The sequence below is a fragment of the Pseudophryne corroboree genome, chromosome 11 (assembly GCF_028390025.1).
Source record: "Pseudophryne corroboree isolate aPseCor3 chromosome 11, aPseCor3.hap2, whole genome shotgun sequence".
In the NCBI taxonomy this organism is placed as follows: Eukaryota; Metazoa; Chordata; class Amphibia; order Anura; family Myobatrachidae; genus Pseudophryne; species Pseudophryne corroboree.
Genome location: NC_086454.1, coordinates 233,049,791 through 233,066,914, shown reverse-complemented (window position 1 = coordinate 233,066,914; position 17,124 = coordinate 233,049,791). Strand labels below are relative to the sequence as shown.

Genomic DNA, 17,124 nt, shown 5'->3' with positions numbered 1-17,124 from the left:
ATAACTCCTCCCCTTAATAAGGCAATACTTCCAAATGCCGTTTGGAATACGCATCACCTGACCACTGACGTGTCCATAACCCTCTACTGGTAGAAATGGACAACGCACTTAGACTTGATGCCAGTCGGCAAATATTCCGCTGTGCATCACGCATATATAGAAATGCATCTTTTAAATGCTCTATAGGCAAAAATATACTGTCCCTATCTAGGGTATCAATATTTTCAGTCAGGGAATCCGACCACGCCAACCCAGCACTGCACATCCAGGCTGAGGCGATTGCTGGTCGCAGTATAACACCAGTATGTGTGTAAATACATTTTAGGATACCCTCCTGCTTTCTATCAGCAGGATCCTTAAGGGCGGCCATCTCAGGAGAGGGTAGAGCCCTTACAAGCGTGTGAGCGCTTTATCCACCCTAGGGGGTGTTTCCCAACGCACCCTAACCTCTGGCGGGAAAGGATATAATGCCAATAACATTTTAGAAATTATCAGTTGATATCGGGGGAAAACCACGCATCATCACACACCTCATTTAATTTCTCAGATTCAGGAAAACTACAGGTAGTTTTTCCTCACCGAACATAATACCCCTTTTTGGTGGTACTCGTATTATCAGAAATGTGTAAAACATTTTTCATTGCCTCAATCATGTAACGTGTGGCCCTACTGGAAGTCACATTTGTCTCTTCACCGTCGACACTGGAGTCAGTATCCGTGTCGGCGTCTATATCTGCCATCTGAGGTAACGGGCGCTTTAGAGCCCCTGACGGCCTATGAGACGTCTGGACAGGCACAAGCTGAGTAGCCGGCTGTCTCATGTCAACCACTGTCTTTTATACAGAGCTGACACTGTCACGTAATTCCTTCCAACAGTTCATCCACTCAGGTGTCGACCCCCTAGGGGGTGACATCACTATTACAGGCAATCTGCTCCGTCTCCACATCATTTTTCTCCTCATACATGTCGACACAAACGTACCGACATACAGCACACACACAGGGAATGCTCTGATAGAGGACAGGACCCCACTAGCCCTTTGGGGAGACAGAGGGAGAGTTTGCCAGCACACACCAGAGCGCTATATATATACAGGGATAACCTTATATAAGTGTTTTTCCCCTTATAGCTGCTGTATCTTTAATACTGCGCGTAATTAGTGCCCCCCCCTCTCTTTTTTAACCCTTTCTGTAGTGTAGTGACTGCAGGGGAGAGCCAGGGAGCTTCCCTCCAACGGAGCTGTGAGGGAAAATGGCGCCAGTGTGCTGAGGAGATAAGGCCGCCGATAAGGGGGCGGAGCCTATCTCCCGTTTTTCTATGTATTCTGGCAGGGGTTAAATGCATCCATATAACCCAGGAGCTATATGTGATGCATTTTTTGCCATCCAAGGTGTTTTTATTGCGTCTCAGGGCGCCCCCCCCCAGCGCCCTGCACCCTCAGTGACCGGAGTGTGAAGTGTGCTGAGAGCAATGGCGCACAGCTGCAGTGCTGTGCGCTACCTTATTGAAGACAGGATGTCTTCTGCCGCCGATTTTCCGGACCTCTTCTGCCTTCTGGCTCTGTAAGGGGGCCGGCGGCGCGGCTCTGGGACCCATCCATGGCTGGGCCTGTGATCGTCCCTCTGGAGCTAATGTCCAGTAGCCTAAGAAGCCCAATCCACTCTGCACGCAGGTGAGTTCGCTTCTTCTCCCCTTAGTCCCTCGATGCAGTGAGCCTGTTGCCAGCAGGACTCACTGAAAATAAAAAACCTAAACTAAAACTTTCACTAAGAAGCTCAGGAGAGCCCCTAGTGTGCACCCTTCTCGTTCGGGCACAAAGATCTTACTGAGGCTTGGAGGAGGGTCATAGGGGGAGGAGCCAGTGCACACCAGATAGTCCTAAAGCTTTCTTTAGATGTGCCCAGTCTCCTGCGGAGCCGCTATTCCCAATGGTCCTTATGGAGTCCCCAGCATCCACTTAGGACGTTAGAGAAAGAAAGATTTGGTACTACCTGGTGTGCACTGGCTCCTCCCTCTATGCCCCTCCTCCAGACCTCAGTTAGGATACTGTGCCCGGAAGAGCTGACACAATAAGGAAGGATTTTGAATCCTGGGTAAGACTCATACCAGCCACACCAATCACACCGTATAACTCGTGATATTTAACCCAGTTAACAGTATGAAATACAACTGAGCCTCTCAACAGATGGCTCAACAATAACCCTTTAGTTAGGCAATAACTATATACAAGTATTGCAGACAATCCGCACTTGGGATGGGCGCCCAGCATCCACTACGGACTACGAGAAATAGAATTACCGGTGAGTAAATTCTTATTTTCTCTGACGTCCTAGTGGATGCTGGGGACTCCGTAAGGACCATGGGGATTATACCAAAGCTCCCAAACGGGCGGGAGAGTGCGGATGACTCTGCAGCACCGAATGAGAGAACTCAAGGTCCTCCTCAGCCAGGGTATCAAATTTGTAGAATTTAGCAAACGTGTTTGCCCCTGACCAAGTAGCAGCTCGGCAAAGTTGTAAAGCCGAGACCCCTCGGGCAGCCGCCCAAGATGAGCCCACCTTCCTCGTGGAATGGGCTTTCACTGATTTAGGATGCGGCAATCCAGCCGCAGAATGCGCCAGCTGAATTGTGCTACAAATCCAGCGAGCAATAGTCTGCTTAGAAGCAGGAGCACCTATTATGTTGGGTGCATACAGGATAAAAAGCGAGTCAGTTTTCCTGACTCCAGCCGTCCTGGAAACATAAATTTTCAAGGCCCTGACTACGTCCAGTAACTTGGAATCCTCCAAGTCCTTAGTAGCCGCAGGCACCACAATAGGTTGGTTCAAGTGAAAAGCTGATACCACCTTAGGGAGAAACTGGGGACGAGTCCTCAATTCTGCCCTATCCATATGGAAAATCAGATAAGGGCTTTTACATGACAAAGCCGCCAATTCTGACACACGCCTGGCCGAAGCCAAGGCCAATAACATGACCATTTTCCACGTGAGATATTTGAGATCCACGGTTTTAAGTGGTTCAAACCAATGTGATTTTAGGAAACTCAACACCACATTGAGATCCCAAGGTGCCACAGGAGGCACAAAAGGGGGCTGAATATGAAGCACTCCCTTTACAAAGTCTGAACTTCAGGCAGTGAAGCCAGTTCTTTCTGGAAGAAAATCGACAGAGCCGAAATCTGGACCTTAATGGAACCCAATTTTAGGCCCATAGTCACTCCTGACTGTAGGAAGTGCAGAAAACGACCCAGCTGAAATTCTTCTGTAGGGGCCTTCCTGGCCTCACACCACGCAACATATTTTCGCCAGATGCGGTGATAATGGTTTGCGGTTACTTTTTTCCTGGCTTTTATCAGCGTAGGAATGACTTCCTCCGGAATGCCCTTTTCCTTTAGGATCCGGAATTCAACCGCCATGCCGTCAAACGCAGCCGCGTTAAGTCTTGGAACAGACAGGGCCCCTGCTGTAGCAGATCCTGTCTGAGCGGTAGAGGCCATGGGTCCTCTGATAACATTTCTTGAAGTTCCGGGTACCAAGCTCTTCTTGGCCAATCCGGAACCACGAGTATCGTTCTTACTCCTCGCCTTCTTATTATTCTCAGTACCTTTGGTATGAGGGGCAGAGGAGGGAACACATAGACCGACTGGTACACCCACGGTGTCACTAGAGCGTCCACAGCTATCGCCTGAGGGTCCCTTGACCTGGCGCAATATCTCTTTAGCTTCTTGTTGAGGCGGGACGCCATCATGTCCACCTGTGGCCTTTCCCAGCGGTTTACCAACAGTAGGAAGACTTCTGGATGAAGTCCCCACTCTCCCGGGTGTAGGTCGTGTCTGCTGAGGAAGTCTGCTTCCCGGTTGTCCACTCCCGGAATGAACACTGCTGACAGTGCTAGTACGTGATTTTCCGCCCATCGGAGAATCCTTGTGGCTTCTGCCATGGCCACCCTGCTTCTTGTGCCGCCCTGTCGGTTTACATGGGCGACTGCCGTGATGTTGTCTGATTGAATCAGAATCGGCTGGTTTTGAAGCAGGGGCCTTGCCTGACTTAGGGCATTGTAAATGGCCCTCAGTTCCAGAATGTTTATGTGTAGGGACGACTCCTGACTTGACCAAAGTCCCTGGAAATTTCTTCCCTGTGTGACTGCGCCCCAGCCCCGAAGGCTGGCATCCGTGGTCACCAGGACCCAGTCTTGTATGCCGAATCTGCGGCCCACTAGAAGATGAGCACTCTGCAGCCACCACAGTAGAGACACCCTGGTCTTTGGAGACAGGGTTATCAGTTGATGCATCTGAATATGCGATCCCGACCACTTGTCCAAGAGGTCCCACTGGAAGGTCCTTGCATGGAACCTGCCGAATGGAATTGCTTCGTACGAAGCCACCATTTTTCCCAGGACTCGTGTGCAGTGATGCACCGATACCCGTTTTGGTTTTAGGAGGTCTCTGACTAGAGATGACAGCTCCTTGGCTTTCTCCTGCGGGAGAAACACTTTTTTCTGTTCTGTGTCCAGAATCATCCCCAGGAACAGTAAGCGTGTGGAAGGAACCAGTTGTGACTTTGGAATGTTTAGAATCCAGCCATGCTGTTGTAGCACTTCCCGAGATAGTGCTACTCCGACCAGTAACTGCTCCCTGGACCTCGCCTTTATTAGGAGATCGTCCAAGTACGGGATAATTAAAACTCCCTTTTTTCGAAGGAGTATCATCATTTCTGCCATTACCTTGGTTAACACCCTCGGTGCCGTGGACAGTCCAAACGGTAGTGTCTGGAATTGGTAATGGCAATCCTGTACCACAAATCTGAGGTACTCCTGGTGAGGAAGGTAAATTGGGACATGCAGGTAAGCATCCTTGATGTCCAGGGATACCATGTAATCCCCCTCGTCCAGGCTTGCAATAACCGCCCTGAGCGATTCCATCTTGAACTTTGATTTTTTTTATGTATGTGTTCAAGGATTTCAAATTTAAAATGGGTCTCGCCGAACCGTCCGGTTTCGGTACCACAAACAGTGTGGAATAGTAACCCCGTCCTTGTTGAAGTAGGGGTACTTGAATTGCCTCTAGTACAGCCTCCCTGCTCGAGGGAATTGTCGGTAAGGCCGATTTGAGGAAACGGCGGGGGGGAGTCGCCTCGAATTCCAGCTTGTACCCCTGAGATACTACTTGAAGGATCCAGGGATCCACCCGTGAGCGAACCCACTGATCGCTGAAATTTTTGAGGCAGCCCCCCACCGTACCTGGCTCCGCCTGTGGAGCCCCACTGTCATGCGGCGGATGTGGAAGAAGCGGGGGAGGACTTTTGTTCCTGGGAACCTGCTGCGTGGTGCAGCTTTTTTCCCCTTCCTCTGCCTCTAGACAGAAAGGACCCGCCTTTTCCCCGCCTGTTTTTCTGGGGTCGAAAGGACTGCACCTGATAGTACGGCGCTTTCTTAGGCTGTGAGGGGACATGGGGTAAAAATGCTGACTTCCCAGCTGTTGCTGTGGAAACAAGGTCTGAGAGACCATCCCCGAATAACTCCTCACCCTTATAAGGCAAAACTTCCATGTGCCTTTTAGAATCTGCATCCCCTGTCCACTGCCGAGTCCATAAACCTCTCCTAGCAGAAATGGACAATGCACTTATTCTAGATGCCAGCCGGCAGATCTCCCTCTGTGCATCTCTCATGTACAAGACTGAGTCTTTTATATGCTCTACGGTTAGCAATATAGTGTCCCTGTCCAGGGTGTCAATATTTTCTGACAGGGAATCTGACCAAGCAGCAGCAGCACTGCACATCCACGCTGAAGCAATAGCTGGTCTCAGTATAACACCAGTGTGTGTATATATAGACTTTAGGATAGCCTCCTGCTTTCTATCAGCAGGTTCCTTTAGGGCGGCCGTATCCGGAGACGGTAGTGCAACCTTTTTAGACAAACGTGTGAGCGCTTTATCCACCCTAGGGGGAGTTTCCCAACGTGACCTATCCTCTGGCGAGAAAGGGAACGCCATTAGTAATTTTTTTGAAATCACCAATTTCTTATCAGGGAAAGCCCACGCTTCTTCACACACTTCATTTAATTCTTCAGATGGGGGAAAAACTATTGGTAGTTTTTTCTCCCCAAACATAATACCCTTTTTTGAGGTACCTGGGTTTATATCAGAAAGGTGTAAAACCTCTTTCATTGCCTCAATCATGCCACGAATGGCCCTAGTGGACATTAAATTTGACTCATCGTCGTCGACACTGGTATCAGTATCCGTGTCGACATCTGTGTCTGCCATCTGAGGTAGTGGGCGTTTTAGAGCCCCTGATGGCCTTTGAATTGCCTGGGCAGGCACGAGCTGAGAAGCCGGCTGTCCCGCATTTGGCATGTCGTCAAATTTTTTATGTAAGGAGTCGACACTTGCACGTAATTCCTTCCATAAGTCCATCCACTCAGGTGTCTGCCCCGCAGGGGGTGACATCACATTTATAGGCATCTGCTCCGCCTCCACATAAGTCTCCTCATCAAAAATGTCGACACAGCCGTACCGACACACCGCACACACACACAGGGAATGCTCTTAAAGGAGACAGGACCCCACAAAAGCCCTTTGGGGAGACAGAGAGAGAGTATGCCAGCACACACCAGAGCGCTATATAATGCAGGGACTAACTGAATTATGTCCCCTATAGCTGCTATAATATTTACTGCGCCTCAAATCTGTGCCCCCCCTCTCTTTTTTACCCTTTTCTGTAGTGTAGACTGCAGGGGAGAGTCAGGGAGCTTCCTTCCAGCGGAACTGTGAGGGAGAAATGGCGCCAGTGTGCTGAGGGAGATGGCTCCGCCCCTTTTTCGGCTGACTTTTCTCCCGCTTTTTTCTGTATTCTGGCAGGGGTAATTATCACATATATAGCCTCTGGGGCTATATATTGTGGTTATTTTGCCAGCCAAAGTGATATTATTGCTGCTCAGGGCGCCCCCCCCCCCCCAGCGCCCGGCACCCTCAGTGACCGGAGTGTGAAGTGTGTATGAGGAGCAATGGCGCACAGCTGCAGTGCTGTGCGCTACCTTGGTGAAGACTGAAGTCTTCTGCCGCCGATTTTCCGGACCATCTTCTTGCTTCTGGCTCTGTAAGGGGGACGGCGGCGCGGCTCCGGGAACGAACACCAAGGACGGGTCCTGCGGTCGATCCCTCTGGAGCTAATGGTGTCCAGTAGCCTAAGAAGCCCAAGCTAGCTGCAAGCAGGTAGGTTCGCTTCTTCTCCCCTTAGTCCCTCGTTGCAGTGAGCCTGTTGCCAGCAGGTCTCACTGTAAAATAAAAAACCTAATATATACTTTCTTTCTAGGAGCTCAGGAGAGCCCCTAGTGTGCATCCAGCTCGGCCGGGCACAGAAATCTAACTGAGGTCTGGAGGAGGGGCATAGAGGGAGGAGCCAGTGCACACCAGGTAGTACCAAATCTTTCTTTTAGTGTGCCCAGTCTCCTGCGGAGCCGTCTATTCCCCATGGTCCTTACGGAGTCCCCAGCATCCACTAGGACGTCAGAGAAAACAAGTTTTAGCAGGAATAAAAGGAGGACTGCCCTCCCAAAAACATGGGGATTCATGGAAGCCCATACTGTATGTTTAAAATATGCGAGGGCTCTGGATTATACTAGTAAATAGCTATGCATACATCCTCATCACAAATCATAAAACAATAGGGATAATTTCATGCAATAACTGTACAATTACATCCCACACAGTCACACATCACTGGAAGAACAGACATGAAGCCGGTGTCCTCCAGCTCCGAGGCTGCACTGCACATCCCACACTAATATCTCCGTGCATACATGGCACATGGTACAGTATGTACTGACCCTGTCCTCCGTGGGGTTTGCACCCGAAGCTGTCCTAGGCCCTATTCTGCTGCCCAGCGTCAGACTCACAGCTCCCCAGCAACGGTTGCTATAGCCATGAACTGCACGTCACTTCCCAGCGCCATTAATGGCAGCCCCTGCGTCACCGTCATGGGCAGAGCCATTATTGGCAGGCCTTTGAGTCACCGGCATTAGCAGCGCCATTATTATAACTGGCAGGCTCTGCCGTCCTGGGGCCGGGGGATGGGGCATGCGCAGTGTACGTGAGCTGGATCTTGCCTGTGTGCAATGTACAATAGACTACAAGGTCCAGAATTCCCTGCGGCCACACAGAGGGAGGAGGCTGTGTGTAGATAGGTGGAGAATGAAGCGCATGGCACTGGCTGACAGAGAGAAGGAAACTAAGGTATTCTGTAATCAGTAAACTCAGGGACCGCAGATTCTACAATTAGCTGTCATTATGATGACGTGCTTCAGAGGATACAAACATTGCCACCTCTGACTATGGTGACTATGGCTGCCGGCTGGCTCTGAGCTCAGTGTATGCCACACTTGCCGGCTGTCCCTGGTTTTGGGACATGAGTCCCTATGTTTTAGTTTTGATCACCAGCTGTATATAGTAAAACTGTTCTTCTGCAAATTGGGTGCAAACTTTTCTGTGTATGCCTGATCTGTGATTTATAAGGTAATGTTCATTGAAGAAAAGTGTTTACAATAAAATAACGTGTTCTAATCTAGTCCAGTAAAGGCAGGTTTACCATATCATCCTATTACACTGGGACACTCATGAATTACACAGGTTCTGTGGCCGCTGACTTCAAGCCTTCATTTCACCTGGTTTTAATTAGAGATGAGCAGGTTTGGTTCTCAGAGAACCAAACCTTCCCGAACTTCACGATCTGAGCCGGGAACCGAGTCCGGCTCGGGACTTCATGCCAGACTCAGATCCCAGAACGAGGCAAACCGTCGTCATTCCGCTGTCTGTTTCTCGCAGGCTTTGGATTCCATCTAAAGAGCCGCGCATCACCGCCATTTTCACTCCGGACTTGGAGAGTGAGGGAGACAGTCCTCTGTCTCTCTGTGGGTGCTGGCATCTGGTGCGGTCAGTGTGTGCTCTGTAGGGGTGCTGTTCCTGTCACTGTGGTATACCTGTGCTGGTAGGGGTGCTGTCCTGGCTGTCACTGGTGTTTCATGTGCTGTTAGATGGTGCTGCAGCTGTTCATGGGTGTTGCTGTCCTGGGGCACTGTCCTCCTGTATGCTGTGAAAATACAGGGGCGCTGCCCTGTTTTGTATGCTGTAAAAATTCAGGTGTGCTGTGAAAATAAATGTACACTGTCCCTGTCTTGTATGCTGTAAACATTCAGGGGTGCAGTGAAAATAAATGTACACTGGCCCTGTCTTGTATATTGTAAAAATTCAGGGGTGCAGTGAAAATAAATGTACACTGGCCCTGTCTTGTATGCTGTAAAAATACAGGGGTGCTGTGAAAATAAAAGTACACTGGCCCTGTCCTGTATGCTGTAAAAATTCAAGGGTGCTGTGAAAATAAATGTACACTGGCCCTGTCCTGTATGTTGTAAAAATTCAAGGGTGCTGTGAAAATAAAAGTACACTGGCCCTGTCCTGTATGCTGTAAAAATTCAAGGGTGCTGTGAAAATAAAAGTACACTGGCCCTGTCCTGTATGCTGTAAAAATTCAAGGGTGCTGTGAAAATAAATGTACACTGGCCCTGTCCTGTATGTTGTAAAAATACAGGGGTGCTGTGAATATAAAGGGGAGCTGGCCCTGTCTTGTGTGCTGAAAAATTACTTAGGTTCTGTGAGAATACAGGGGTGCTAGCACTGTCCTGTATGCTGTAAAAATAGAGGGGTGGTGTGAAAATAAATGTACACTGGTCCTGTTCTGTGTGCTGTAAAAAATACAGGGGTGCTGTGGATATAAAGGGATGCTAGCCCTGTCCTGTTTGCTGTAAAAATTCGGGGGTGCTGTCAAAATAAAGGGGCACTGTTCTGTGTGCTGTAATAATAAAGGGGTGCTGTCCTATGAAATGGAGAACAAAAATTTGGATGAAAAAATAGTTAAAGATCAGGAATCACTTCCAGTTCCTAGCACTAGTGCTGAAGCTGCTGCCACCAGTCATGACATTGACGCTGCAATTCCATCAATGTCGTCAGCTAAGGCCAATGTCATAGAGGGCATGTAAAAACCAAGAAGCAAAAATTAAGAACCGAAGAAATAAAAAGAAATCTGATAAGAAACGTAAAATGTACAATATGCCATTCACGACACGAAGTGGCAAGAAAAGGCTAAGGCCTTGGCCTATGTTCATGACTGGTGGTTCAGATTCTCATGAAGATGGAAGCCCTCCTCAGTCTTGAAAAATAAAAAAAATAAAGCTTGTTAAAGCTTGAAAAACCAACTGTGCGTTCAGAGATATCACAAATCCCCCAGTCCAGTTGCTGTTATTGAGATTGAGGATGTCACTGTAGATGTACACCAGGATGAGGAGTACATTGGTGTAGCTGGCGCTGAGGAGGAAGTTGACTATCAGAATTCTGATGGTGATGTGCTTTGTTTGAATAAGGCACCAGTGGAGACAGTTGTTGGCCATGGGATGAAAAAGCCCATTGTCATACCTGGGCAAAATACCAAAAAAGCCACCTCTTCAGTGTGGAATTATTTCTCCACAAATCTGGACAACAGGTGTCAAGCCATCTGTTGCCTTAGTCAAGCTGTAATAAGTAGGGGTAAGGACATTAACCACCTAGGAACATCCTCCCATATACGTCACCTGCAGCGCATTCATCATAAGTCATTGTCAAGTTCAGAAACTTTGGATAATAGCGTAAGCAGTCCACCGACACCTAAATGATGTGGGTCGTTTGAATATTATTTCTACGTGAGGATGAGCATGTAAACACTGAAGGGGGGGATCTGAGGATGAGGACGACATCTTGCCTCTGTAGAGCCAGTTTGTGCAAGGAGAGATTAATTGCTTCTTCTTTCGGTGGGGTCCAAAACAAACCAATCATTTTATCCACAGTCGTGTGGCAGACCCTGTTGCTGAAATGATTGGTTTGTTAAGTGTGCATGTCCTGTTTATACAACATAAGGGTGAGTGAAAGGGCCCAAGGACAATTCCATCTTGCACGTCTTTTCTTTGTCTGCCACATCATTCCAGGGGTGCTGCCCCTTTGCCCTATCAGTCCAGGGTTGCTGCCCATTACCGTTTAAGTCAAGGGGTGCTGTTGCCTGTATGCTGTGCTGTGTAATTCTGCAGGGGTGCTGCCTATGCTATATAAGTCCAAGGGTGCTGCCTATTTGCTGTATAAGTCCAGAGGCGCTGCCATATAATTCCAGGGGTGCTGCTGTTCTTGATCCTAGGTTTAAATTAAAGCCTAGAGCAGAATATGAAACAAGCTTCAACGTCACAAACAGATTTGTGAAAACATAGAGCCGCAAAGGTGGACATGGAAATTGCAATTTTGACAGTGTTTTCCAATGAGACCACATTTGTGGCCAAAGTCAGTCAGACTCAGAAGAGACAGAATCATAATCCATCTTGCACCTCTTTTTTTCTTTGCATTATGTGCTCTTTGGGGCCTAGTTTTTAAAACTGCCATCCTTTCTGCCACTGCAGTGCCACTCTTATGGTGTGTACACACGGTGAGATCCTTGCTATGCCCGATTTTCACTTTGCAATTTACCCTGAACTCCCCGGAGCCCAGCACCACAGATTTTGACTAACTTGTCTTGAGATATGGACTATGTGTGCTTACAATTTTGGCTTATGTGAGATTCAATTGACATGTGAGATGAACTAGATAGTACACCGACCTGGCAAGGATTGACTTGCCTGCACAGTCTATCTTTTCTTGCGAACCCGACCTGGCGGGACCGCGCATCGGGATCGCAAGTGGCATAACACCTTGGGATTTGCACTAACCTTTCTTGCGATTTTGACTATATAGTCAAAATCGAAAGAAAAAAAATCTCACTGTGTGTACACACCATTAGATGGGCCACGTGTTTGTGCCGCCCACTTATGTCGCTTAGTGTAGTCATCCAGCTACCTCGGTGCAACCTTTGGACCTAAAAACAATATTGTGAAGTGTTCAGATTAGACTGGAAATTAATGTTATTGAGGTTAATAATACAGTAGGATCAAACATACCCCCAAATTCTGTGATTTTAGCTGTTTTTATGTTTAAAAAAAAAAATCCAGAACCAAAACCCAAAAGGGTGGTTTTGGCAAAACCAATCCAGATCCAGAACACGAACAGAGATCCAGATCCAAAACCCAAAAAGTGTCCGCCGCACATCTGTAGTTTTAATCAGCCACAGAACCTGTGTAATTCATGTATGTCCCAGTTTAAAGGGAGGGTATGATAAGTCTGAGTAAAGGTGAAATGATGGGGACAGTAGTGCCTCTGTATCTGTCACACTGCACATGTGTCTTGAAGTTTAAAACATTGGTATCTCTGATGATGATGATGCTGTTGTTGGCTTTGACAGATCTGTTCATTTTTCTCCAGTGTGGTACACAGCCCATGTATAGAGGCGATCTCCCGTGTTACACTGCCCATACACTGCACAGAGCAGCCACCAGGTACACAAGGGTGTACTACGTTTGGCCGGAGCGTGGGAACCCAGTGCCCAGCACACCGACGCCGGGATTCCGACAGCGGGGCGAGTGCAAAAGAGCCCCTTGCAGGCACAGTGGCACACTACACACACCACGCTATTTATTCTCCCTCCAGGGGTGTCTACGACACCCCAAGAGGGATAATAGTTGTCGGCATACTGCCTGTTGGGATCCCAGCACCGGAATACTGAGCACCGGGATCCCAACAGCCGGTATATCGAGTGCCACCCGGTACACAACAGTGATGTGCGGTGGGGTGAGGCAGAGCCTTTCCTCTCATTCTAACGTTTGTATAAAGTACATGAAAATTACTCAGAATATGTTTGAAATATCTTGTTTGCATTATGCTAATCATTTTTATAGCCAAAACTCTTGAGAAAAAAGCCTTTCTTTTCTGCTTATCTCTGGTCAAAACTCACCAGATTTCCAGGAGTTTGTACTGCTGCACCTTATATAATGCCCAGATGTACCCTTGGGCTCATATATTGTGTGTAAATCTGGCTCTGGTGCTAGCTAGTGCCTCCTGAGCCATTTAGCTCACTGCACATCCCTGGTACACAACTGCCTAATTCATACGCTACACAACGTATAGAGGCGATCTCCCGTCACAGCCTGAACTTGGCAAAACAAAGGTACAGTCAAGAGACATCAAACACATTTGAAAACCATGCAGGATGATCCAAACTTTTTTCATCCAGCCAGTCATTTCTTTGGCTTGTTTACACAATTATTGTACAATGTTAATGCCAACATGGACAAGTTAGCTAATTATGGTATATTGGGGGTCAACCCGAGTTGATCGCTCGCTACCTAGTTTTAGCAGCCGTGCAAACGCTATGCCGCCGCCCACTGGGGAGTGTATTTTAGCAGAAGTGTGAACGCATGTGCAGCCGAGCTCTACAAAAAAAGTTTGTGCAGTTTCTGAGTAGCTCTGAACCTACTCAGCGCTTGCGATCACTTCAGCCTATTCGTGTCCGGATTTGACGTCATACACCCGCCCAGCGAACGTCCAGCCACGCCTGCGTTTTTTTCAGACATGCCTGCGTTTTTGCAAACACTCCCTGAAAACGGTCGGTTGACACCCAGAAACGCCCCCTTCCTGTCAATCGTCTTGCGGCCGTCAGTGTGACTGAAAACTTCGCTACAACCTGTGCATAACCACAACGGGCTTTGTACCCGTACGACACGCGTGCGCATTGCGGCCCATATGCATGCGCAGAAATGCCAATTTTTAGCCTGATCGCTGCGAACAACGGCAGCTAGCAATCAACTCGGAATGAACCCCATTGTGTGTAGAATTTTGATGGAAAAAATGAATGTACAGTATTCCGTTTTGGAATAAGGCTTTAACATAACAAAATGTGGAAAAAGTGAAGCGCTGTGAATACTGGGGGTAATTCCAAGTTGATTGCAGCAAGACATTTTTTAGCAGTTGGGCAAAACCATGTGCACTGCAGGGGAGGCAGATATAACATGTGCAGAGAGAGATAGATTTGGGTGTGGTGTGTTCAATCTGCAATCTAAATTGCAGTGTAAAAATAAAGCAGCCAGTATTTACCCTGCACAGAAACAAAATAACCCACCCAAATCTAACTCTCTCTGCGCATGTTATATCTGCCCCCCCTGCAGTGCACATGGTTTTTCCCAACTGCTAAAAAATGTCCTGCTGCGATCAACTTGGAATTACCCCCATTGTCCGGATGCACTGTAAGTTCTGTATTTTCAAGTTGATTGAGAGACGATATAGGAGGGAATCTGCTTCTCACTCTACCCTCTAAAACTGGCCACAGTGGTAGGATAATGCTTAAGTGGCAAAAAGTCTTCGATTTCAAATGGGGGTACCCATATTTCTCTTACGTCCTAGAGGATGCTGGGGACTCCAAAAGGACCATGGGGTATAGACGGGATCAGCAGGAGCTTGGGCCCACTGAAAAGACTTAAACTGGGTGTGAACTGGCTCCTCCCTCTATGCCCCTCCTCCAGACCTCAGTTAGACTTTGTGCCCAGGACTGACTGGACACTCACTAGGGGAGCTCTCCTGAGTTTCTCTAGAAAATACTCTTGTTAGGTTTTTTATTTTCAGGAAGACCTGCTGGCTACAGGCTCCCTGCATCGTGGGACTGAGGGGAGAGAAGCAGACCTACTTCTACTTAGTTAAGGGCTCTGCTTCTTAAGCTACTGGACACCATTAGCTCCAGAGGGTTCGATCACTTGGTGCGCCTAGCTGCTTGTTCCCGGAGCCGCGCCGTCACCCCCCTCACAGAAGCCAGAAGAAAGAAGTCGGGTGAGTATGAGAAGAACAGAAGACTTCAGTAACCAGGTACAGCGCAGCGGTAACGCTGCGCTCCATGCTCCCACACACTATCACAACGGCAATCACAGGGTGCAGGGCCCTGGGGGGGGGGAAGGGGTGCACCGTTTCTCAGACCCCCGCCGGCATTTTCACATTTTCAAATTTGGCGGGCTGAAGCGCGCCGGGAAGGGTCGGAGCTTCGCCGCGCGGCTCACATCGCCATTTTCTCCTCCAACACGCGGCTGAAGGAGACGCTGGCCCGGGACCTCCGCAGCTCCTCTCAAGTAACAGGGAGCTAATCAGGGGGGGGGGGGGGGCGCAGTTTATGGTGCATTTTGGTTGTATTTAAGCAGCGCTGGTCGCATATATCCCTTGACGGGATATTTGGGCGATGGGGTGTGAGCTGGCATACTCCCTCTGTGTCCTCTATCTGGGCTTCATTGTGGGCCTGTCCCCTAGCTGAGACATTCTGTGTGTGTCTGTGTGTCGATTATACGTGTCGGCATGTCTGAGGCTGAATGTTATTCACCGGAGGAGGTTATTGGGGGAGCGGATGCGGGTCTAGATTTGGGCCTGTCGGCGCAGCCGACACCTGATTTACTCACATTGCTAAGTACAATTAATACAAATGTAGCTTCTTTATCAAAGAGGTTGGGATACGTCTGAGTCACAGACGCAGCTGTGGAAAAAGTCCATGGAGGAGGCTTTATCTCAGGTGCAGACCCCATCGGGGTCGCAAAAGCGGCCATTTAATCAAGTGGTAGATACTGATACCGACACGGACTCTGATTCCGAGGTCGATTTCACTGAGGCGGCTTTACATCCACGATTAGTTAAGAGTATTCAATACATGATTGTGGCTAGAAAAGATGTTTTACGCATTTCTGATGAACCTGCGGTACAGGAAACAAGGATTTGCTTGTTCAAGGGAAAAAAACCTGAGGTGAAGTTTCCCCCCTCTCATGAAATGAATACTCTTTGTGAAAAGTGACAATGCTAAATTCCTATGTCGTATAAACAACCCTTATGAAGCTAAGAACACTGTACGCTGTTTACTTAAGAAATACCGTAATGGTACGCTATTTGCGTAACGATCGCTCAGCCGTAGGCGAGACGCTCAAGCGTCACGTTCGCTCACGGCCCAGCGATCACAGGACACGTTATTGGTTATGTCTAGGGGAAAGATTCGCTATGGCGTAGCATACACTCGAGACCACGAGGAGGTCACCAGCGATGCAGACGCTCACAACACTATACCTTGATATTAAACCTTATACCGACGAAACACACAGAATACCTTTAATGTGAGTACAGGGTGTAAATGCAACTTTGTGTAGCCTGACTACCTACAAAGCTGTTTGAGCATCACCGACGCTCAAGTGAACACTTAACACTATAGTAAATACACAGATACTGTTTTAGGGTTCCAAAGCCTATTATCTGTATTATATCTAGTATACTTGTAAAAGAGTAACACAGTACAAATGATACACTACAATATAACAAAGACTTCCTAACCAAACACCTAACTAAGGGATAAACTACAATACTATCCTGGCCTAACACAATACAATACAATACTATAAAGTTTAGTCTAGGGGAGTTACGAGAGAAAAGAGAAAATAGAGAGAGAGAAATAGACACAGAGGGAGAGAGAGGAATTGGCTCACAGAAAGACAATGATTACGGAGAGAACTTACGCACAAAGGGTATGATCGCCTGCGCCTCGATATCCAGCTCCCGATTATCAGCAGATAACCGTTGATGAGAGAGTGAGAGCTGGATGTGGTCGGCCTGCCTATTTATGCCCCACACACAATGCAATCTCCTGGTCCTACAATCCTTCAGTTTATTGGACACAGGAATTCGGCCCTGTACTGTAACCAAAGGTCATAGGTTGATTCATACAGGTGGGCTGTGCTGAGTTTAAACGGCTCAGGTGGGTGGGAAACTGGGTTTCCCGCCGCATACCTGAGTATGGGTAAATAATAGAAATGGACATAAACTTCTTATGTTCATAACTATTCGCACGAGCGATTAATACGCTCCAAACCAACACCGGAATATTGCTAATTAAATACTCTTCCGATGGGTACCAAATACTGCTGTATGACTCCTGTTAGACCCTTCGTACAATACAAAGAGGGATTCCTCCGCTCAGGGACATTCTATCTAAACCAAACTTACAGAAACTATTGAGGGGAACATGATCTATAAACGACATTAATTGTGAACTTTTGTAACGAATGAGTCGCACGCTACGATCACATAAACTCTACCGTAAATGCGCATACTGCGCGTGCGAGTGCACGCTATTGCGGGTATGCGCTTCCACGGGAGAGCGTACGCATGCGCAGC

General features: G+C 48.1%; 2 protein-coding genes across 6 annotated transcripts in view; one reads left to right on the top strand and one right to left on the bottom strand.

The window, feature by feature from the left end:
* Positions 1-7,935, bottom strand: part of RPGRIP1L (RPGRIP1 like) — a 451,841-nt gene extending 443,906 nt beyond the window's left edge. Inside the window, exon 1 of the mRNA XM_063945288.1 lies at positions 7,827-7,935. The gene's annotated coding sequence lies outside the window, so the exon portion shown is untranslated. The remainder of the gene's footprint in view (positions 1-7,826) is intronic.
* Positions 7,936-7,965: 30 nt separating this feature from the next.
* Positions 7,966-17,124, top strand: part of FTO (FTO alpha-ketoglutarate dependent dioxygenase) — a 646,271-nt gene continuing 637,112 nt past the window's right edge. For all 5 annotated transcript variants that reach the window (XM_063945290.1, XM_063945293.1, XM_063945292.1 and 2 more), the window contains exon 1: positions 7,966-8,232. In XM_063945290.1, coding sequence (XP_063801360.1) covers positions 8,077-8,232 — 156 coding nt within the window. In that variant the 5' untranslated portion in view covers positions 7,966-8,076. The remainder of the gene's footprint in view (positions 8,233-17,124) is intronic.